The sequence below is a fragment of the Ambystoma mexicanum genome, chromosome 6p, assembly GCF_040938575.1.
Source record: "Ambystoma mexicanum isolate Mex_15411 chromosome 6p, UKY_AmexF1_1, whole genome shotgun sequence".
NCBI classification, from domain to species: domain Eukaryota; kingdom Metazoa; phylum Chordata; class Amphibia; order Caudata; family Ambystomatidae; genus Ambystoma; species Ambystoma mexicanum.
Genome location: NC_090935.1, coordinates 1308479887 through 1308502056, shown reverse-complemented (window position 1 = coordinate 1308502056; position 22170 = coordinate 1308479887). Strand labels below are relative to the sequence as shown.

Below are 22170 nucleotides of genomic sequence, written 5' to 3'. Positions count from 1 at the left end.
CATGGTAGTGGTGTTTCCAGCCTCCTCTTATCCAAAGTTCCCCCTTCGCGCCGAAACGGAGAGGACCCAATGGGAGATCTGCTCACAAACACTCACTCCATACGTGGACCAGTCACGGACCACAGTGGTCCCAGGCATTCAGGACACTCTAGACTCTCTGGCACCCATGATGTGTATTGGGAACAGACAACCCAGCCCACATCCTGGGGGTGCACACACAAGGCATGCAGAAGCCTGCAAAAGCATTGGGTTTTGCGGGAAATTGCATGACCAAATAAGGACTAGCCCGGCTCGACTCGACCTGGGGAAGGTGAAAGGGCAAGGTGGCCAAAGGACAGGACAAAGAACCTAGCGCCATGGCCATTTTGGAGCCAGGCCACCTATTTGTGCCAAGCGCGGTAAGCGCAGTTAAACCTGACAAGAAAGGGTTAAAAACATAAGAAAACGATAGCTGCCACCAGTTCTGTCCGCCACACATCTGCACAGTTCATGAAAAGTCCAGTGAGATTTTCTAGGGCCTTTGGAAAGACTAGAGACCCAAGTGTACTGTAAGGTAAGTTGCATTGTACACTTGTTACATGTTGCACAAAAGTTGCAACATAAGGAAAGGACTAAGGGAAACAAAGTCTCTCAGTACTGACAGTCTTAAGGGCATGTCAGTTTCCTCATAAAAAGTGAGCGAAAGCCCAGAGGAGTGCAGCTGAGGGCTGTGCTTCTCTGTCAAAGTTTAGTTCAGGGTGTAAAACAGCAGCAAAACGTTTAGCGGTTGACACATGGAGGGAAAATTACATTCAAATATGAAATCTTTCCTAACACGTCTCAGTGTTTGTTCTAACAATACGTTTTAGCATTTGCTGTCCTAGGGTTACCAATGGGAGGAGAACGTCCATAGGTCCCTGTACTTGGTGTTTTAGCATTATACAGGGGATTGGGGGTGTACATAAGTCCCAATACTTGTTGACATCCTCCTTTGACTAAAAGGGGGAGTTGGTTTCTTGCCTCCAATGATATTAAGTCCTATATCCATCATTCTCGTCTTAGTGGTAAAGGCGGAGACCTTCCCAAATGGTTGGTGATCAGTAAGTAATTGGGATTCCTTATCTGCACCACAATATGCCATGGGAAGATGACAAATCTGTCGTCAAGGAATCCAGGCAAGGAATTATTTTGGTCCAATGTTCTTACTCAGATTCCCTGGAGTTTGTCCTCTCCCACGTGGTCCTTCTGCAGATAGCAACTCCAGGGTCAGAGTCAGGTAGCTTCTGCCTTTCCCTGGCCATTTAAGAGAAGCTTCCGTCCAGGGAAGCAGTGACATCCCTAGATTAGTCACAGTTCTTTATCCTCTTAAACTGTCAGAGGAAAACGTAACGTTCATGCTCCTCATACCAGATGTACACATCTTGAAACTTTCAGTCTCACATTAGAGAGTTTCAAACCAATGTGAAGCGACGTAGCATGTGACTAAATTTGCAGTCAAAATGTTCCGATTGCACACTTTGTTCAAACCATTATATTAAGGACTGGACCAGGGCTAAGAGACACTGGTATACTGATTTAGTATTGGTGGAGGAAATCACCAGTTACAGAGCAAAAGAGAACATCTGGTGTCGAAAGGTCCATCTGAGCCCTCCTGTGTTAGCAAGTATTAAAACACATTATGGAACATTCAGGACCATGTTTCAAAAGATAATTTTATCACATGCCACTGAGACATTTTATATCGAGAGTCAAAATGGATCAGTGCCAGTAAGAGGAAGTGCTCAAGAAGGTGCAACTATGTAAGTCATCATCCTTCACCCACAGGCCTTAGGAAAGAGGCAGATGCATTATGATTATTGCATGCATGTGGGACATGAGTTTGGGAAGGGACCACTATGACCTATTTTAGTTTGGGACTGAAAAACAGCCCCACTCCCACCAACCACAGTGTGAAAGAAAGGCCCCAATGTGGGAACATTTATTGCCAGAAAGCAAACTATACGATTACTTAAAAACACTGACACCAGATCCTATGCTCAATTTTCATCAGAGTTTAAAAGTGAACACTTGTCTGCCCCGTATCTGTCCGTTACGATTTCTCTCAGTTCGCCCCGGTCATCAGAGAGCATTAATAATATAGGGAGATTTTGTGACAGCTGAAGCAGTCTCAGCCTCGTCTGTGTATCAATCTCCCAGCACACAATTATCAATTTGCTTACTTAACAGCTGGATTTCTAAACTGGCATTTCAATTATTCTTGCAAGAAATACTTGACTAAAACATGCAGACGTTTTTTAAATGTAAACATAACAGAAACTACATACATCTGTAGTAACTAGACATTGATCCAGAAGTACCTTGTATGTTTCTGCCGGGACAGAACCTCTTTTTCAAATTTAGCTTTTCCCTGAATGTATTGTAAATCCAATTTAAATCCATTGCAGTCTGCTTGACGGCGTTCCTGAATCAATATTTTTAGGGATTCATTCAATAGCTGAATTACAGACAGAAGATTCAACTTTCCAGCTTCAAAAACATTCTCAATTTGCAGCTGAAAAGAGAGCAGAGTTAAGATTAAAATATTTCTGGCTCAGCACTACATATTTCAAAGCATCTATAAGAGTTAGAAATTTCAGGACCATTTGGACCAATACAGAAACATTTCTCCAACATTCCACAAGCACAAGAGCCTACTCAAAAACAACAATCCAAATAAAAGTAGCTTTTTTCTCTCAACAAACACTACACTATTAACTAACCATTTTGGACCTATCCAATTAATAAAATAAATAATGCAAAGCGATGGCCAAGACGGCAGCGACCAGCCAGGACACAGTTCAGCTGACTGTTCTCCTCGGGTAGTACTAAAGGCACCAATCTGGAGGTGACTAGGCAAGCTGCCCCCCCCCCCTCCAATTCCTCAATGGTGCCACTAATCGGAGAGAGTTGTACAGCGGATGGAATTGCCTTTTGGCACACAATCCACACCAAAGTGGAGAGTCAAGGTGGCAGCAGTGAAGCTCTATGAAAAAATCTAAAGCCCAATCCTGTAGGAGTGTACTGGCCACTGCAAGCTCAGAAGTTGATGCAAAAGGAGGAAAGTTAGTAGCACGTAGGCTTAGTAATGGCATGCTCTGTAGAAAATACACCAGCGCTGCAGTCTCCCACCAGTGCATGCAAGGCAGGAAAGGGATGGGGAATGAGTGGAGGTGAAGGAGGGGGACTCAGGGCAAGCAGACCCAAAGGGAGAGTGCTAAAAAGTGGCTGATGCATGTGGAGATTTTTCTATAGCCCTCTGTTGAGGGGTGTGAACCCATGCAAAGGTAAGGAAGAGTTCCAACTAAAGGAGACCAAACTCTTGCAGTGGGTAGAGATGCCAGAGCAGTCCCTAAAGTGACAGTGTACACTGATGGCTAGTTACAGTTATTATCCAAGAGAATACACTATACAGGTATATTGAAAAGTACACACCAATTACAGTAACAAAAAACTCAGATGTTCAAATAAGTATTATCCATTTAGGATGGAACACAGTACAACCTGTAGATAAACAAAAAATGAACAGTAACCAGATCTTCTGTTCGATCCTTCACACTCCTTTATTAGACACTAGATCTATTCCTGCCAGTAAACTGGTTATGATGCTAAGGGGTTGGAGGGACAAAAGGGGATCCATAGACATGAATAATAGTCACAATCCACAGGTAAATTCTATACATAATTAGTACCTAGAGAGAGTAAAGGTATTATATTTGAGAAAATGCCCAGAAGGCTAACAAAAGTCAGTTTACAGTTAGACTTGGTAGGGTACACAGTTCCCAAAAGTTAAGGCATAATTCAATTTTTTGGGGGTTCTGCGGTATTTTACAGGACCCCACTCTGCTTCTTCACCCTTTGGCTTTCAGTTGTTTTGATTCATTTTGGGGGTGTGAGAGACATACTGAAGTCACTCTGCAAATCCATCCCTTTTTCGAATAGAAAAGCAGCCCTAAGGAATGAACAGATTGGTGTACGATACACAACCTTCAACTCAATCCGGCTTCTAATCGGCAGCCAGTGCAGCTCGGCCAATAGCCTATTGGAATGAGAGCTTGAGGGCATTCAAGGCCAGACGCGCTGCAGAGATTTGCAGGATCTGGGGTGTCTGGACTAAGTCCGGCTGGCCAAGGTAAATGCTGTTAAAATAGACCAGAGAGCCATAATGGAGACCGTAACTACAGAGGATCTACATTGGAGCAGTAGAAAAGGCAGACGGTTCTTAGCAGTTTTAGCCTTTGGAAGCCGGAATGACAAATGGAGGCAATCCGAGCCTCACACAAGCCTGTGGGAAGATTTTTTTTTAAATTATTTATATATTTGTATAGCGCGCAAACAGCCCTTGGGCATCTTCAAACGAGCACTATGGGCTGGGCACGGGCCCAGAGAAACAGGCTAAAAGTCAGAATTCCAGAAGGAAAAGTGGATCTGTAGAGCCGGTGACCGAGATCTCCCTTTTAATTTCAGCCAGTTACTAGCAATCCAAACACAGATTTTAGTAAAAATTGGGAGTACCTGAGGTCGGGGCGCCAAGACGGAAGACTAGCTGTGTATCATTGGCATATGTATAAAAACAAATGCTGTGGGAGAAGATGAGGTCAACAAGTGACCGTATAGGTTAAAAGGAAGGGCCAATAAAGAAGAACCGTGGGGCAGCCTGGAAAAAAAAAAAAAAAAAGGAGCTGACTTGCAAGGAAATGAAGAAACCGCCTGCTTGCGCTCTGAAAGGAATTGAACCCAGCTATGGGGCATCCCAGTCTTTTGGAAGTTTAAGAATTTTATGGTCGATGGTATCAAATGCCACAGAGAAGTCAAGGAGAATCAAAACTCTGACCTCTCTGCGTTCCTGCATTGGTGACAAGTCATTGAGAATAGAAATCATGACTGACTGTTCCCATAAGCAGCCAGAAACCTGTTTGGAAAGAGTGTAAATGACTTGCGTTTCAAGAAATCTGCATAGCTGAGGAGTAACAATGTTTTCCATACGTTTCATGAGCACTGGAAGCAAGATGGGGTGGTAGCGGTCGGGTAGGGCAGGATTAAGTTGGGGTATTTTCAAAAGGGGAGAAACAATGGCATGTCTTAGAGAAACAAACGAAAAGCTGTGGTAAATAACGCAATCCAATACAAGGGGAGAGCTTTAAATCAGATGCAAAGGAATAGTCAGACGTAGATGTCGCTTGGCTTTAACAGTCTCATCAGTGACCAGATCAAAATGAAAAGTTGAAGGTGAGCATGTCGATGAGGGAACCAAAAGCGGGATAGTAGGTGCGATAGGGGCAATCATTTTCCTAATCCTGGCATATTTATCCAGAAAAAAGGAACCAATTTAGTCACAACCCTAAGAACGAGAAGGGTCCGAGAAAGAGATGGTGCAGAAATCGAAAGTTACTCACCGTAGTGACTAATGTACTCTTAGTCAATAGTCCCCTTTCCTCCATACTGTATGGGCGTCCCTTCCAAGGGACGGGAGACGGAACCTTTTTCACCAGAAAAAAAACCTTGTTCCCTATAAATTTAGAGGAGCGCGTGGGTGCCGCCCAGGGAGCATGCGCTGCCCTGACTCCGCCCGAGCGCCACACCTCAGTCCCCATTGACACGTCGACAATAGATTTAACATTGCCTAATGAAACATGTTATTAGGGGGGAGGTTGGTGGAACGTATGGAGGAAAGGGACTATGGACTAGGAGTACGTTAGTCACTACGGTCAGTAACTTATAATTCCTCTTACGTCCCCTTTCCTCCATACTGTATGGGCGATTACAACTGATTGTAGCCCCAGGGTGGAGAGGAGACCCTCCTTAAGAAAATGGGTTCCTGAGAAGCCGCATCAGATCTAGAGCCGGCATCCAAAGAGTAATGCTTGCAGAAAGCAGAGGGAGAGGTCCAAGTGGCCGCCCTGCTTATGACTTGCCAAGGGACATGGCGCTGGAATGTGATGGCCGTTGCCTTGGCCCCAACTGCATGGGCATGCATGTTGGCCGGAAGTGGCTTGTGCTGACCCACGTACGCTTCTTTGATGACAGAGACCATCCAGCGGGATACGGACGCCTTAGAGGCCTGATAGCCTGGTCTTGAGCCTCCGAAAGTGACAAACAGGGCGCCCGACTTACAGAAGCCCTTGGTCCTATCCAAGTAGAATTTCAGGGCACGCCCGACATCCAGGCAGCGCAGCACTCTGTGCCTCATCCTTGGGATCAGGAAAAAACATAGGAAGGACTATTTCCTCGTTCAAGTGGAACGCAGACGGAACATTGGGCAGAAATGCCGGGTGCGTCCGCATGACTCTTTGTCCTTGTGGAAGGTGGCATATGGTTCTGAGGCAACCAGCGCTTGGATCTGGCTGACTCTGCGAGCAGAGGTTTGACCGATGAGTAAGGCCGTCGTGATGGTGACCAGCCCGATGTCCACGGACGCCATTGGCTTGAATGGTTTGTGCGCCAGGGCGCCCAAGACTGTTAATGTCCCACACAGGGTGCAGTCTCTTAACGGGCAGGTAGAGCCTAGCGAGACCTGTCAGATGTTGGACTATAGGGTTGGAGGAGGAGAAAATGCCCTCAGAGTTCCTGTAAGCCCCCAATGGCTGCTAGGTATGTGTGGCAGGTGTCCACCTGCATGCCCGAATGAGCGAGGTGCGCTGAAAAGGAGAGCACATCGTCCAAAGTGCACACCAAAGGGTCAATACCCTTGGAGTCTGCCCAGTGGAAGAATCTGGTCCATTTGCTTTGTACTGGTCCTGGTGGCTTCGCTCCTGGCGCCCTGTATTATCTCCAGATTGGCCTGTGAGAGTCTAAGGTACCGAAGCGTTACCTGCTCAGGTATCACGATGTGAGGGCTAGTTTCCCTGGGGCATGGTGGATGACTGTGCCAGAAGATGTGCTGGGCCCATCTGAAGGTGAATCTGGGGCACCTCTGAGAGGCTGAGAAGGTCCGAAAACTATGGCCTGGCCAGCCACCACGGAGCTATCAGGATAAGGAGTCGTCGGCGAGTGGGTGGAAAGGCGTAGGCTTTCATGCTGGTCCACTGGAGGTGAAATGCGTCTCCCAGAGAGCCGGGGCCCTGACCTTGCCAGGATGCGAACAGGGGACACTTTATGTGCCAGGTGGCAAAGATCCGCATGGGGGTGACCCCACCTGCTGAAGATCTCCTGAAGAACAAGGTTGTTTAGCTGCCACTCGTAATTGTCTGCTCCCAGCCTGCTCAGCCTGTCGTTTTCTAAGGCCCATTCCCACATGCTGATTGCCAGTCTGCACAATGGAGGGGATCTGGTGCCTCCCTGCTTGTTTTCAACTTGCTGGTCAAGTTGTCTGTCTGGATGAGGACAACTTTGCCCCTGATAAGTGGGAGGAATGCTCCGAGCGCTAGCCAGATGGCGTTTAGCTCCAACCAATTGATGTGGTACTCCTGCTCGTGTCGGATCCAGGTGCTGTGTACTGAGTGATCGTCCAGAGTGGCTCCCCATCCCTTGAGAGAGGAGTCCGTGGTGATGGTGACCTGCAGGGCGGGAAGCCGGAATGGCTTGCCTGTCCGTAGGTTGCAGTCCATGGACCACCATGTGAGGTCCTGGTGGAGGGATGGAGGCACGTTGATCATCTCGGATTGAGAGCCCCGCTCCTGGTTCCATGATGCCACGAAGTGCAGGTGTATCCTCCTCATCCTGAGTCTCGTGTGGGTGACGGCTAATAGGACCGCTTCCAAGAGACCCAGAAGGTGGTGGTACCACCTGGCCGAAGTCACCTCTCTGCTGAGGAAGTGAGTAATGGCCCTCTTGATGGCTGTGATCTTGTTCTCCAACGGAAACACCCTCTCTGAGCACGTTCCCAGATAATCCAAGAATGTCAGTCTGCGTGGGTTGCAGCTGCGACTTCTTGAGATTGGGCGAAAAGCCCAGATCGTGCAGCGTGTTCATAAGAGCCTGGGAAGTGTGGTGAACTGCTTCCGGCGATGTAGCCCTGACGAGCCAGTCGTCGAGGTATGGGTAGATATGGAGGCCCTGAGCCCGGAGGATTGCAGCCACAGTATTCATGAGTCTGGTAAAGACCCTTGGGGCCGAGTTGAGACCAAAACGAAGGCCCTTGTATTGGAAATGGTAGCCCATGATCCTGAACCGTAGGAAAGAACATGACTGCCATATCGGGGCATGTAGATGGGCATCCTTCAGATCCAGGGAGCACATCCAGTCTCCCTTGCACGTCTCCGCTATAAAAGCTGGCATAACCATCTTGAATTTTTGTAGAGGTAAGGATAAGTTGAGGGTGGAAAGATCCAGCACAACTCTCAGGCCCGCCTGGTTCTTTTTCTGAATGGCGAAAAATCCTGGAGTAGAAGCCCAAGCCTCGCTGGGAGGCTTGGACTTCCTCCACGGTCTGGTGCTCTACGAGCGATCGGATCTCTGCCAGAAGAGTGGCTGTCCCAACTTGAGGGAGTGGAGGGAGGAGAAGCTGGGATGGGTAGGCAGTACCACATGGATAATATGGAAAGGATCCATGGGTCCGCACAATTCTTGCACCACAAATATGCATGGAGAGCAAGCCTGACCCCACTGGAGATACGTGGACCCGGAGGGTTGTGTCATGCATTCTTCCCCTCAGAGGCTGTTGCCCCCTCACTCCCCTTTTTAAGTTGCTTGCACAGATGTGGAGTCGGCGAGCAGTCCGGCTGCCTGGACCTCCGTTCTTGGAAGCCACTGAACCCTGCATATGTACGCCCCTCGTCAGAGCGCTGCTGTGACTGGGTGCACGATTTGGGCGTGGTCTTTGTCAGGATGGGTAAAGACTTGGCCGTTTGTGAGCCGTTTTTCATTTTGTCCAGTTCCTCGTCCGTGTTGGGAGGGGAAGCGGTCACTCCCCTCGACCAGCAGGTATACTATGCGTTCCTGGACGTCTGTGGCTGTTCTCATGTCCGTGGTGATGCAGGTGGCCTAGTCAGAGGTGCCAATGGGGGGCCACAGTAGACTCCATGATGTCCTGCGCCACCAGCTTCGCCTCAGCCAGTCCTGCCTGGAAACGTGATTGGCACTGCGTAGGAAGCTTGAGGAGGAAATCAGCAATTTCCCGCCACAACGTCTGGTTTGCGGCCACCAGCATGGCATCAGCATTGGCCTGACGAAGATGCAAGGACGCGTTGGAATGACAATGCATTACTTACCGTAAAAGCATTTCTGATGGTTGTATCTGCTTAGATTCACATGCTGTGCATAGGTCTGACATCCAGTGGTCACTGCGGAGTATTGCATTTTGTTTTTCATAGTCGAAAAAGGGGACGTCGACAAGGCGTGTCTGTAACACTATCCCTATAGTGACGTGCATTGTACCCACAATCCCTCACGCGTCAAGGTCCCTCTGTTTGTATTTTTCTGCCCTGAGGGAGCCTTCTAGACGTGAGTGAGTAGAGAAAAAAGAGAAATATAGAAAAGGATGTCTATGTTCCTTCCATCCGAGCGGGGAGGAAGGGTGGGCGCATGTGAATCTAAGCAGATACAACCATCAGAAATGCTTTTACGGTAAGTAATGCATTGTCTTCTGATGTTTGTTAATCTGCTTAGAATCACATGCTGTGCATAGACTAGCGAGCAGTACCCAGAGTTGGCGGTGGGTTATGAGAAGGAACAGTAGAGAAAAGATGTCTTAATACTGCCTGTCCCACCTGGGAGTCAGATCTAGAGTGTGCCTCTAGACAGTAGTGTTTTGTAAAGGTGTGCACAGAACTCCAGGTAGCCGCTTTGCAGATGGACTCAAGGGGAACATTTGCAACGAACGCTATGGAAGCCCCAGTGCCTCGAGTGGAATGTGCTCTTGGCTTGAAGGGTAGTTCTCTCTTAGCAAGAGTGTAACAGAGTGATGCATTGAACAATCCGTCTAGATATAGTGGACTTTGAAACTGCATCTTCTTCTCTTCCTGCTGCCACAGAGAAAGAACCGATTAGTCTTTCTCAGTGGTCTGGTTCTTTCCATGTAGAACATGACAGCTCTGCGTACATCTAGTGTATGCAGACTTTTTTCTCCCAAGCTGGAAGGGTTTTGAAAGAACGTTGGTAGTTCTATTGACTGGTTTACATGAAATTTTGAGATGAATTTTGGTGCAAACCTTGGGTGTGCGCGTAGAACCACCTTATCCTTGTGAACTGTTACGAAGGGGTCTAGTACAGAAAGAGCCTGTAGTTCACTTACTCTCCTAATGGAGGTGATAGCTATTAGGAAAGCAGTCTTAAGACTGAGGTCTTTAAGAGTTGCTTTGTGCATGGGTTCGAAAGGAGGGCCCATTAGTCTAGAAAGTACCACATTTAAGTCCCATCCGGGAGCTGGGTTAGCTATCAGAGGGTGTATTCTCTTTACCCCCTCCATGAAGGCCTTGATAACTGGTATCTTCCACCACGACACTAAGTTGCAGAAAGTGCCGCTAGGTGGACTTTAATGGAATTGAACACTAGACCTGAATCCAGTAAATGGGTCAAGTACAGAACAATGTTAGTGGGAGAGCAGTCAACGGGGTTGATGCTCTTACCTCCACACCAGATGACAAATCTTTTCCACTTGCTAGAATAGCAGTGGCGAGTATTAGGTTTTCTGGCTTCCCTGAGGATGTCCATACATCTCTGCGGAAGTTGTAAGCGTCCAAATTCTATGATCTCAGGAGCCAGACTGCTAAGTTCATGGTCTGAGGGCATGGATGCAGTGTCCTGCCCTTGTCCTGTGACAGCATGTTGTAGGGGCAGGGAAGTTTCACTGGGGGAGATAGGGACATCTCCATCAAGTGAGCGAACCGTGGCTGCCGGGCCCATATTGGGGCCACTAGTATCATGGTAACCTGCTCCTGGTGCATCTTGTGCACCACTTTGTTGAGAAGGGGAGTCGGGGGAAAGGCGTAAACAAATTTCCCTGACCATTGAATCGACAGACCGTTCCCCTTGGACTGGTTCTGGGGGTACCTGGAGGCGTAACTTTGGCATTGTGAGTTCTCCAGAGTTGCGAACAGGTCTATTTCCGGGAATCCCCATTGCGTGAAGACGTCTAAGACGATGTCTTCGTGCAATTGCCATTCATACTCTTCGGGCAGGGGGAAGTCTCTGCTGAGTTTGTCTGCTAGCAGATTGAGATCCCCTGGTACATGTTGTGATAGTAGGAACATGTGTTTGAGAGCCCACTTCCATATATTCTGGGACAGCTTGGACAGTCCTGGAGAGTGAGTGCCCCCTTGCTTGTTGAGGTAGTACATGGCTGTGGTGCTGTCTGTGAGGACCATCATTATCTTTCCTTGTAGGTGTTCCTGAAAGGCTTTCAGTGCTTTGAACACCGCTACTAGTTCCAGCAGGTTTATATGCTTGGATGCTAAGCTCGGAGTCGACGCTCCGTGAGCAGTCTGATGGGATAGGTGAGCCCCCCATCCTGTAAGGGATGCGTCTGTGGTTAGAGTGGCTTCCACTGCGGGTGTGGCAAAAGTTTTCCCTAATAACAGGTTTTCTTTTGTCCACCACCGTAGCGAGAGAACCAAGGCCTGCGAGACCACCACTAGATCGTCCCATTGTCCGCTGGCCTGACACCACTTGCTGTAGAGCTACTCTTGCATTGGGCGCATGCGCAGGCGCGCGTGAGGTACCAAATAAATACATGACCCCATCATCCCTAGCAAGCCCATTGCTTTGCGTACCGTCACCTCTCGACCTGCCACATAATGGGGGATCTGAAACAGCATGTTTTGGACCCTCTCGTTGGAGGGGAAGACGAGGCCGTCCTTTGTTCGAATTAGAGCCCCTAGGAATTGTTTGATTTGGCTGGGGTCTAAGCTGGACTTCTTTTCGTTGATGGAGAAGCCCAGTTGGGACAAAATGTCTACGGTATTTTAGGTATTGGAGAAGCATGTTTCGTAAGAATCCCCTGTTATGAGCCAGTCGTCGAGGTAAGGGTATACCGGGATGGATAACCTGCGCAGGTGGGCCGCTGCCACTGCCAGTACTTCTGTGAATACCCTTGGTGCAGATGCTATCCAGAAGGGTAGTACTCTGAACTGGTAGTGTTTGTTCTCTATCTTGAACCTGAGGTATTTCCTGTGCGCTGGCAACATTAAAATATGAAAGTATGCATCTTTCATGTCTAGTGTTGTCATGTAATCCCCTTGTGATAACAGTGGGATTACTTCCTGCAAGGTCACCATACGAAACTTTTGGGGTTTGACAAACTTGTTCGCTGGGCGAAGATCTAATAAAGGGCGCATGGTTAAGTCCTTTTTGGGTACAAGGAAGTACACTGAATAAATACCTTCCGTTACCTGAGATAGGGGGACAGCCTCTATAGCTTTTTTTTTCCAGTAGCTCTTCTACTTCTTGAAGAAGAATGGTGAGGTGTTCCGGTGTCATGCGTCGGTTCCGTCGGGGTCTGTACTTCGGGGAACCGTTGAATTCGATGCAGTATCCGTGGGCTATGGTGGATAATACCCAGCGGTCTGACGATATTCCCTCCCATGCTGAAAGGAACGATGTTAGCCGGCCCCCGACCGGTGATGCATGGGAGGGGACCCGAATCTTCGGGTCATTTGTTGGTATTGGGCGTGGAACCTTTGGGGCTGGACCCGCGACCTCTTCCTTTGCCACGGCGTTGGCCTCTTTGACTGAACTGGGTGTTACCCTGGTTAGAGGGCCAGTTGGTAGCAGAGTAAAATTGCTGTTGGTTTTGCTGCTGGCGTTGGCCATGAAAGGAGCGTCTATTGCCATAGCCGCGTCTGTTAGGGGGCCTAGAAATTTGGTCAAGAGTCTTGATGGTATCAAACTCTTTCTTCGCATGTTCTAGGGCCTCATCAAATGATTTCCCAAACAGATGTGTTTGTTCTATGGGCTTATTTATCAGGGAAGCCTGGGTTTCCGGCTTAAATCACGAATTGCGCAGCCAGACATGGCATTTGAGAAGTATTCCTTGAACCAGGGAACGGCCAGCCGTCTCTGCGGCATCTAAGGAGTTCTTTACGATGCCCTGGTTTACAAGAGTTCCCTCTGAGATTATAGCTAACAGGCGTGAACGCAGGGGTTCTGGTGCGTCCTCTGCTTCGCTGCGCACCTTGCTCCACTGTGCATCTGCGTAGCTAGCTAGTAGGGAATTGTTATTTGCAATCCTAGTTGAGAAGGCGGCGGAGGTTGTGATTCTCTTCCCAAGTGCATAGAGCTTCTTGCCCTCTTTGTCAGGTGGTGCCTCACAAGTGGATAGTGGTACCCCTGCTCTTTTTCTTGTATTAGTAACTACGAGGGAGTCCGGAATAGAATGTCCTCTGATGTACAAAGGGTCAGAGGATGAAGGGCTGAAGAGCTTTTCTATCGGAGGGTTGACCCCTCTGACTAAGGCAGGATTGGAAAGGGAAGGAGTTATTCTTCTCTTTATAGAAGCCGTGAGCGGAATAGACTGACTTTTTCTTTAATAACTTTCTCTACAAAGTCTATGTCAGGAAGAGTCTCCCCTGTGTCTATTTCAAAATGCGCTGCTGCCTTGCACAATAGTGCATTAAGTGAAGGTTGGTCATCTATGGGAGAGGTGTTTCCAATAGGTGAATCCTTGGGAGGAGAAGGGTGAAAGACATCAGGGTCTGAGTGCACTGATGGGGATTGCCAAGGCTGCACTGATGGGGATTGCCAGGGCTGCGAGGTAGCTGTATCTTCTTCAAAAGCTCCTGCACTAGTGTAAGGATCTTCTTCAAACCCCTCTTCCTCATGTTCTTCCTCTCCACCCAAACACTCATCTTCCTGGAGGTATTGCTCCTCTTCAGTGAGGTCAAATACGTCTGAAGAAGGGGGAAACAGACTAGGAATCTTGACCCTAGGGTCATCCTGGGGCCATTCTCTTGGTCTTTTGGGTGTGGGTGGGTTTTGGCTTCCCAAAAACCTTTCCATTTTCTCCATACAAGAATGGAGTCTTTCAAGGGTCTCATGGGGGACCCCTGAATAGTCTAGAGGGGGGAAATCAGTGTTTTCACCTTCAAAACGCTTAGAACGCTCCCACAACGTCGAAGAGAGGTTTCCGTCGCCCTCTGAAAAGCCCTCCGGTAGTTCAGAAGTGCCCTTAGATGAAGGGGGCAGTTCCTGGCTACTCTTGTGCTTTTTCAGCGTTTCCATAGCTTTTTGTGCGGTATTCGACGTTTGTTTCGTCGTCCGCTTACGTTTGTCTTCGGAAACAATTCTCGCCAGGCTCTCGACAACGAGCTTGTCAGTAGAGGGCTCTGGTGTCGACGTTGTTCCTCGACGGCCGCTCTATGGAGCGTTACGTCGGATGATTTTGAGGTAGCACCCGTGTTTGATGAAAGCCCAATCGCTGGTCGCGGCTGCGTTTGCGGGAGGGGCTTGAGACCCTTACGGTCTGAGGTAGACGCCGGAGTGCCCTGCGTCCCCTTCGGCGCGGATGGATCCTTCGTCGTCGATGAAGAAGAGCCGTGGGTTGTGTGCTTAGGCCTATGGGGTCTATGTGCGTCCTTGTCACCGGGGTGTTCATCCGCATAAGCAGGGCGTGAGCCGAGCCCGTCGGGGCCGGGGACGGACGTCGAGGAGCGCAAGCGCTCCTTCTGGGGGTTAATGACTTCCGTAACGGACGTCGAGTTATCACCCTCCTCGTCACTTTCTGTAACAGCGGCGGTGGGTGAGGAAACTGACTTCGACATAGCGTAGTCCGCCCACCTCTTAACTTTGCGTTCTTTAAGAGTTCTTGATTTCAAGAGCTTAAAGGCCGCGCAGCTGTCCTCCTTATGATCGAGGGGCAAGCAACAATTACAGAGCTTGTGTTTGTCCTTCCAAGTGTATTTGCCCCTACAGCGTGGGCAAAACTTAAAAGGTGTCCTCTCCATAGCTGAGGCAATAATAACTGGTGATAACAACCCCAAGGGAAAGATGGGGGAGAAAGAAAGACATTCTCAAAGAGAAGATAAAAGTTCGAACCCCCACTCTCCCTAGTGTATGTTGGCCGGCGAGGCCAGGCCACGTGTTCGGCAGCGCCGAAGGATCTCCTCCGTCTCTTCCCCTCCGTCGAAAACTTGCTCGGCGGAGAAACAGCTTCACAGCCAACGTCGAGGGGAGGGATCTTTAACAATATAATAAGTATAATTAAGGACCGAGGTCCGTAGTAAGTATTTTCAATGTCTCTCTAGGAGCTCCGCGTAAGGCGACCAGAAGCTGGGCGGAAAAAAACAATCTGAGGGACCTCGACGCGTGAGGGATTGTGGGTACAACGCACGTCACTATAGGGATAGTGTTTCAGACACGCCTTGTCGACGTCCCCTTTTTCGACTACGAAAAACAAAATGCAATACTCTGCAGTGACCACTGGATGTCGGACCTATGCACAGCATGTGATTCTAAGCAGATTAACAAACATCAGAAAGTTTGTTTCAGTAAGCCTCCACGATCTTCACCTTGCCTAGCAGCGCCGCAGAGGAGGAGGCTGAAGAGGACTTGATTCTTGGAGTATAGTGATGCTGCAGCGATCACTGATGTGTGGCTGAGGATGGGGCAATAGCAAGCGTGACTCCCCCTCCATCTGCCTGTACTTGGCAGGCCAGCGACGATTGACCAGCTGGACAGAGTGGGGCTTAAGCCAACCCTTCTTGGCCAGGGCAACAACATCGGTCTGCAATGGAATTCCTGTTTTAGCAGAGGGGCGTCACGGGAGGACTTCTGCGAGGACCCCCTCTGCTGGTTGCTCGACCTCGGGTTGAGGAAGGCCCAGGTACTCAGCCAGCCCTGAAAGACGTTCATGGAAGGCCTTGGCTGACGGTGTGTCGGGGTCCTCATCGTCTGTGTCCACCTGGGGTTCAGGAAAATCCTGCACCGGTGGAGGAGTGGCAGGAGCCAGAGGCTGGGGTACTGAGACCAGAGACGGAGGCTGTGGAGGAGGCTGGTACGGAACCGCCTGATGAACCGGTTGGGGGGCCGGAGCCGGTGGCAAAGGCTGCGCCGGGGCCGTAGGAGGAGCTGGAAGCATTGGAGGAAGCACCTCCCTGAGGATCACCCCCATCCGAGGGGACTTCATGAGTCTGAGGAACCTCTCAAAAAACCTGTCCTCACAGGCTGGAGGGGCGGTAGGGGATATAGACCTAGTAGCGGGCGGCTGCTAGAGGTACTGCATACCCTGCCCATAAGGACGTAGCAGGAACCTGGCCTGCGCAAATGGTTAGGCTGTAGGCCACTTATCTGGTTGACACCAGTCCCACCTTGACCTTTGTTCTTCGCCGAATTCCCGTTCCTGGTGCGGCATCGGACAGGTGACGATGTCCGACACGGCGGCCAACTTGTCGAGCTGCCTTCCACAGGCCTGCGTCATGTTGCTCAGTTGGCTGGGCCCAGCCTCCTTCAGGACTGTTGAGTGTGGATCATGAGGCCTACCCTGCTCCTCAGGCCGAGACCTGGTAGGTGTAACACCCTTGGCCAGGGGGCTGGTAGAGCTGCGTTTAGGTGCCCCCCCCTCTGCCATATTACTGATACTAGGGCATGGCCCTCGGTGAAGACCCAGTACAAGAACCTACCGGTCCCTCAACACCGTCACCGGGAGGATCCCTCGACCCATAGGCCGGTAGCCGGGGGGGGGGGAGGGGTCTCAGTACACAAGCTGGTAGTAGAACCTGGGCGGTACCTCCCTCGTGGGTGAGTCCTTGGGAAGGAGTCTCCCTTGCGGGGTGCGATGGAGAAAAGAGGCCCTACCTTGGGCCTGGAACGATGTTTTACAAAGTTCATTAGGTCCTCTGGAGGCGATTTCTGGAAGAGCTCCTTCCACCTGGCTAGCCTGTTCTTCAGAGACCTAGATGACAGGGCGTTGCAAGCTGTACAAGCTTGCCAACTGTGGTCTGGGCCAAGGAGACGTAGTCAGAGTGCGTGGGGGTCTGAAGTTGGGAAGAGCCTGTCGCAGGATGGACACCTGCTGAACCCTGTGGAAGTCGACATGCGCCGAGAAGGAGCGTGATGCCTGTCCATGCGTGGAATTACAGGGCCGAAGCCAAACCCAAGAGCGCTGGTGAATTCGGCCCATTCCCGTCGATGCAGAAAAGGGGACTGGGTTGTGGCAGCAGAGTCAGGTCAGTGCATGCTCCCAGGGCTGCACCCCTGCACGTCTCTAAATTTAAAGGAGAAGAACGTTTTTTCTGGTGAAAAAGGTTCTGTCTCCTGTCCCTTGGAAGGGACACGCATGCATTATGGAGGAAAGGGGACGGGACGTCAGAGTATGTAATGACATGATTATAATCACAGAGTGTCCAGTCTGAAATGCCAGGTAGGATACTCTTGGAAAATGACTTTAAGGCCCCAAGCTGTAATTTCCAGCACCCCAAAGCCTCCTAAGAGAAGGGAGCTGACAAGGTTGCCTCCCTTGCTTTCCTTAAGAGACCTTCCAACTGAGACCAAGGGAAAACCCAGACTCAAAGGTAAAAGCCCACGGCCAAAAGTTCCTCAAAGTAGAGTTCCTGTAGAAGCGAAACTCAAGGTCACACCTGTGACCCCCTCCACTAGCTGAGGCAGAGTTGGTGCCAGAAGACTCCCCAGAAGAACCAACTTCTGATGAGTCAGAGGTGGGGGGGATGTTCAAACCGGTCTGGAACATCTGAATCCAAGAGACCATCCTGAGCTGCAGACTTTACTTTCAGAAAGTGGGCCCTCAAGGACAGATTTCAGAAGGGGACAGAGGGATGATCCCGCTCTAGAGGAGGTGTCAGCAGGTAGCTTCCCAGAGTGAAGGGCAAGAGCCTGGGAAGCATAGGATGTACAGGGAGGGTGGACTACTATCTATTCCAGGGGACCAAAGGAGACTGGTGATACCACAAGAATTGAGATCCAAATTCCTACATGTAGCACATGAATTGCCCTGGCTGGTAATTTGAGCTCAAAAAGTACAAAGGAGAGGATATCAATGTACATTTACTGGCCCAGGATGGATGCAGAGATTGAGAAACATTGTAGGAGTTGCCACACTTGTGAGTTATCTAGTAACAGTGGAGACAAGAATGTGGCATCTTGCAGTGCCTCACCCAGTTGTGAGTTCTTTCCTTCCCTTCTGTGAGGTTGGAGATTCACATTGTTGGTCCCCTAGACCCTCCAACAGCTAATCCATTGAGAACTGTTACTGCTCAGGCAGTGGCAAAGGCCCTAACTTGGCATTTTTACCACAGTAGGATTTCCAAAGGCGGTTGTATCCGACAGGGGGGTCACATTTTATGTCCCACTACGTACAGGCCATGTGGAAAACCTGTGGGGGTCACCTACAACTTCTCAACTGCCTACCACCCTTAGACAAATGGGTTGATAGAGGGGTTTAATAGAACTATGAAGAGCACAAATGGAGCTTTGGAAGAATCACTTGGAAGAAAGTGGGACATTCTTCTGCCAGGCCTTCTTTTTGCCTATAAAGAAGTTCCTCAAGCTGGAGTGGGCTTTGGTCCCTTTGAGTTACTTCATGGTCATCCTGTCGGAGGCACTTTCGCCCTGATTAAGTGGTGTCTGGAGTCTGTTTGAACCCTCAAGCCACTAAGGATTACTGACTATGTGCTAGGCCTCAAACAGAGGCTGGCAAAAAATGACAGGGGCTTCTGAGAATTTGAAAGCTGGTCAGGCTCTGGTCAAGCAATGGCACTACCAGAAGGCCAACATGGTGGAGTTTACTCCAGTCCAACAAGTTCTTATCATGGTTTCAGTAAGATAGAGGTTCTTACAAGACAAATGGATAGGTCCCTTCAAAGTTGGAGGAAACCTTGGAGGTCAACTATTTAGGAGACTTGGGCAACCCCAAGGAGACCCGTAGGGTCTTTTATACCAATCGTCTGAAGGCCTAGGTTACCAGACCACAGATAAGAGCTTTGCTCTTAGCCTCTGATCAAGAAGAGGAGAGTGAGACTCACAGATCTTCTCTGGGGACACCCTTCAGATGGATCAGTAGAAGGGGTACAACTCTCTACTAATCTGACACTGCAGCAACAGGATGAAAGCACAGATGTGGTAACTCACTTTGCCCCTCTGTTCTCACTTACACCAGGCTTGACCCCTTGGGGCCATAAGTAAACAAGAGCAATGGGTGTCCCCCTGAACCGTGGACTGGGGGAACAATATACATAAGAAAACAAGGTCAAAAGTCACACGTGTGAATATAGACACTATTTAAATACTATTTGATTCAAATAAGTGTGGCGAGGGAAGAGGCTCAGTCAAATAAACAATTTCAGCATCATATTTTAATCACAAAACATATTAAAATATGTATTACATACAATATCATTAAAATACATTTGAATGTATATCAACAAAAATATATTTTAAAAAAATCGGTTACTGCTGGATGTGATACATCTCCATCTCTATTTCATAGGCAGTAAATATAAATCACTGAAAAGGTTCTATCGCAGTGCTAAGTGCCAGAAATCACTATTAAAGTGCTATCACAAAAAAGTGCTAAGTGCACAAGTCCATGGGCTAGCCCAGTTGAATTAGTGCTAACATGCAGTTACCAAGACTGATGCCTTGATACTCATCCCTTGCCAAGGACAGATGAACTGGTGAATAAGCTGGGCTCAGTAAAATTCCTCAGTACTTTTGACCTGACAAGTGGAATTTGGCAGATTGCCATGACTGACCACTCCAAGGAGAAAACAGAATTCTCAATCCCAGAAGGCTTGTACAAGTTTAAGGTCATACCCTTTGGATCAACGAATGCACCTGCCGCATTTCAGAGGATGACGAATCAAGTTCTGAATGTGTTAGAGAACCTCTGCATGGCATACTTGGATGACATCGCAATGTTCAGCCCTACATGGCAAGAACATCTCAACCACCAGGAACATGTGTTGCAGGCCCTCCAACAGCCCAATCGAACCATCAAAGCAAGTAAGTGCCAAATTTGTCAGAGCAAAGTGGTCTAGCTTGGTCATGAGGTAGGAGGAGGGGAAGATTTAGCCTGTACCCAGCAAAGTACAGGCTGCACAATACTGGCCCACTCAACATCTCAAACTTGAGTAAGAGCCTTCTCAGGATTTACTGGTTACTACAGGAACTTCACTGAGAACTGTGGGACCATAGCTTCTCTGAATAATGTATCCTAAAAGGGTCAAGTGGAATGAGGACTGAAAAAGCCTTACAGGGGCTGAAAGATGCCCTCTGTAAAGCTCCAGTGCCAAAAGCTCCAGCTCACATTTTCTTCCTATGATAAGCCTGACTGCTCTGCCACTCTCACACGGTTCAATGAGTAGTACAGACTGATATAAGTCCCCTCACCAGAATGCAGGATTCCAGAATCAAAGACGATTGACCAGGCAAATGCATCCCTTTGGTGGTGCTAAGAAAAAGACACCAAAAACACACACCGACCAAGAGGACTCAAGAAATCCGTGCCAAGTGTCCTCTCTCTCAAGACTTCTGCTGAGACATCCCATTCAGAGTCCTTGCTTTCGTCACCAGACTGAGGAATTATGAGACCTGGTCTGTCGCTGCTGCACAGAGAATCCAACTAGGAGCATTTCTTCTAACCTACGGTACTGTGGGGTAAAAGTTATAACTTCCGTGGAACCAAGAAGTTGCAACAGTGTATGTGTCCAGGGTGTACACTACATCCTTTTGCAGGGTCTCCCTCGTTGTTGAATTGCCAATTAACTTATCCTAGAGAACGAAAGTATCTTGAGGAACAATTGTTCTGCGGCTTCTTAAGACTGTAGATCCGCTATAAACTGACTTTTGTATAATTAGGGATTGGACTTTAAAAGAGTTTGCCTGAAAAGAGTCTTTAGAATGTTCAGCTCTGCTGCTGCGTGATTAACAAGTGCATTGAGGCCATACAAATGGGTAAAGGGCGCTATATAAATGAATACAATACAACCCTTTTCCTTCCTAAAAGACTATCTTATGTGGTTTTGCGAACTAAAGACAATTACCGTATATCTTTGTCTTAACGCAAGTGCATGTTAGTACCAATAATATGGTAGAACTGTCATTAGTGTCAAACTCGAGCAACTACCATTGAAGCAATAGCATTAGTAAAGTTTCAACTATGCCTGTGCAGCGTTTAATTGAACTTCGTATTTAGCCACCTTCCTTGTGTAAATATAATAAATGTATATTTCAACATAACATTTCATGTGTAATAGTTTCTTTGGACTATTGTATTTACTGGCTTCAGCATACTTCCCTACAGCTCACATCTTCCTCCTATTATCAGCCAGACTGCTCTGCCACTCTACCAGAGAGGGAGGGAGGGAGGGAGGGAGGGAGGGAGGGAGGGAGGGAGGGAGGGAGGGAGGGAGGGAGGGAGGGTGATGCTTCCCCCAAACCCCCGTGGAAGAGTCCAAGACTGCACTAAATTGCATCTTTTGGGACAGTGTCAGTGGGTACTTTCTCAAGTTGAAGGTGAAGCCCTGTCTCTGGAGGGAGTGCCAGGTGCTGCTGAGATGTTCCAAAGCCTGTTTGGGAGAACAAGCTCCGATCAGCCAATCGTTTAGGTAGCGAAAGATGTTGATCCCTCCCCTCAGATTCACAGCCACCACTGCCATCAACTTGGTGAAGACACTCTGGGTGGAGGGGAGCCCAGAAGGCAGTACCCAAAACTGAAAGTGAGAACCGCCAATGGCGAACCTCAGGTACTTCCTGGGCTTGGGATGTATAGTCACATGAAAGTAAGCACCCTGAAGATCAAAAGACACCATCCAATCCTGGAGTTGAAGGGCCTGTATGTCTGCGAAAGAGTGACCACCTTGAATCGGTCCATCCTAAGGAACTTATTCAAGTACCTCAGGTCCAAGATGGGTTGCAGTCCTCAGTCTTTCTTGAGAACCAGAAAATAGGTGGACTACCAGCGGTCGTAGTGCTCTACTACCAGCACCCTTTCCACAGCAACCTTCTCAAGCAGGGAGAGAATCTCCTGCAGAAAGAGCAGATCTGGTTCCAAAACGGATTGTTCAGGGGGCAATCTGGAGGTCTTTTAAAAAATGGAAGGCAATATCCACCGGCTACTGTTTGCAGTGCTCAAGCATCCAAAGTAATGCTTTGCCATTGTTCGAGATGCAGAGTCAATCTGCCCCCCACTACAGACTTGTGGGTTAAGGACTCAAGCGGTTTTGGAGTAGTGCTGTGGTGAAGTTAGCGAGGCAGAGACTACGTGGGTGGTTCTACCTCCGTGACCTCATGCTCCACGAGGGAAGCTTCTTTGTCCTCTCTGTACAAATT

General features: G+C 48.8%; 1 protein-coding gene and 1 non-coding gene across 3 annotated transcripts in view; both read right to left on the bottom strand.

The window, feature by feature from the left end:
- HAUS6 (HAUS augmin like complex subunit 6) overlaps window positions 1–22170 on the bottom strand; it is a 1011950-nt gene that overhangs the window by 687442 nt on the left and 302338 nt on the right. For both annotated transcript variants that reach the window (XM_069625969.1, XM_069625970.1), the window contains one exon: window positions 2337–2530. In XM_069625969.1, the coding sequence (XP_069482070.1) occupies window positions 2337–2530 (194 nt within the window). The remainder of the gene's footprint in view (window positions 1–2336; window positions 2531–22170) is intronic.
- Window positions 2045–2174, bottom strand: LOC138512399 (small Cajal body-specific RNA 8). Its single transcript, XR_011281231.1, has one exon. It is a non-coding gene; the product is annotated as a small Cajal body-specific RNA 8 (non-coding RNA).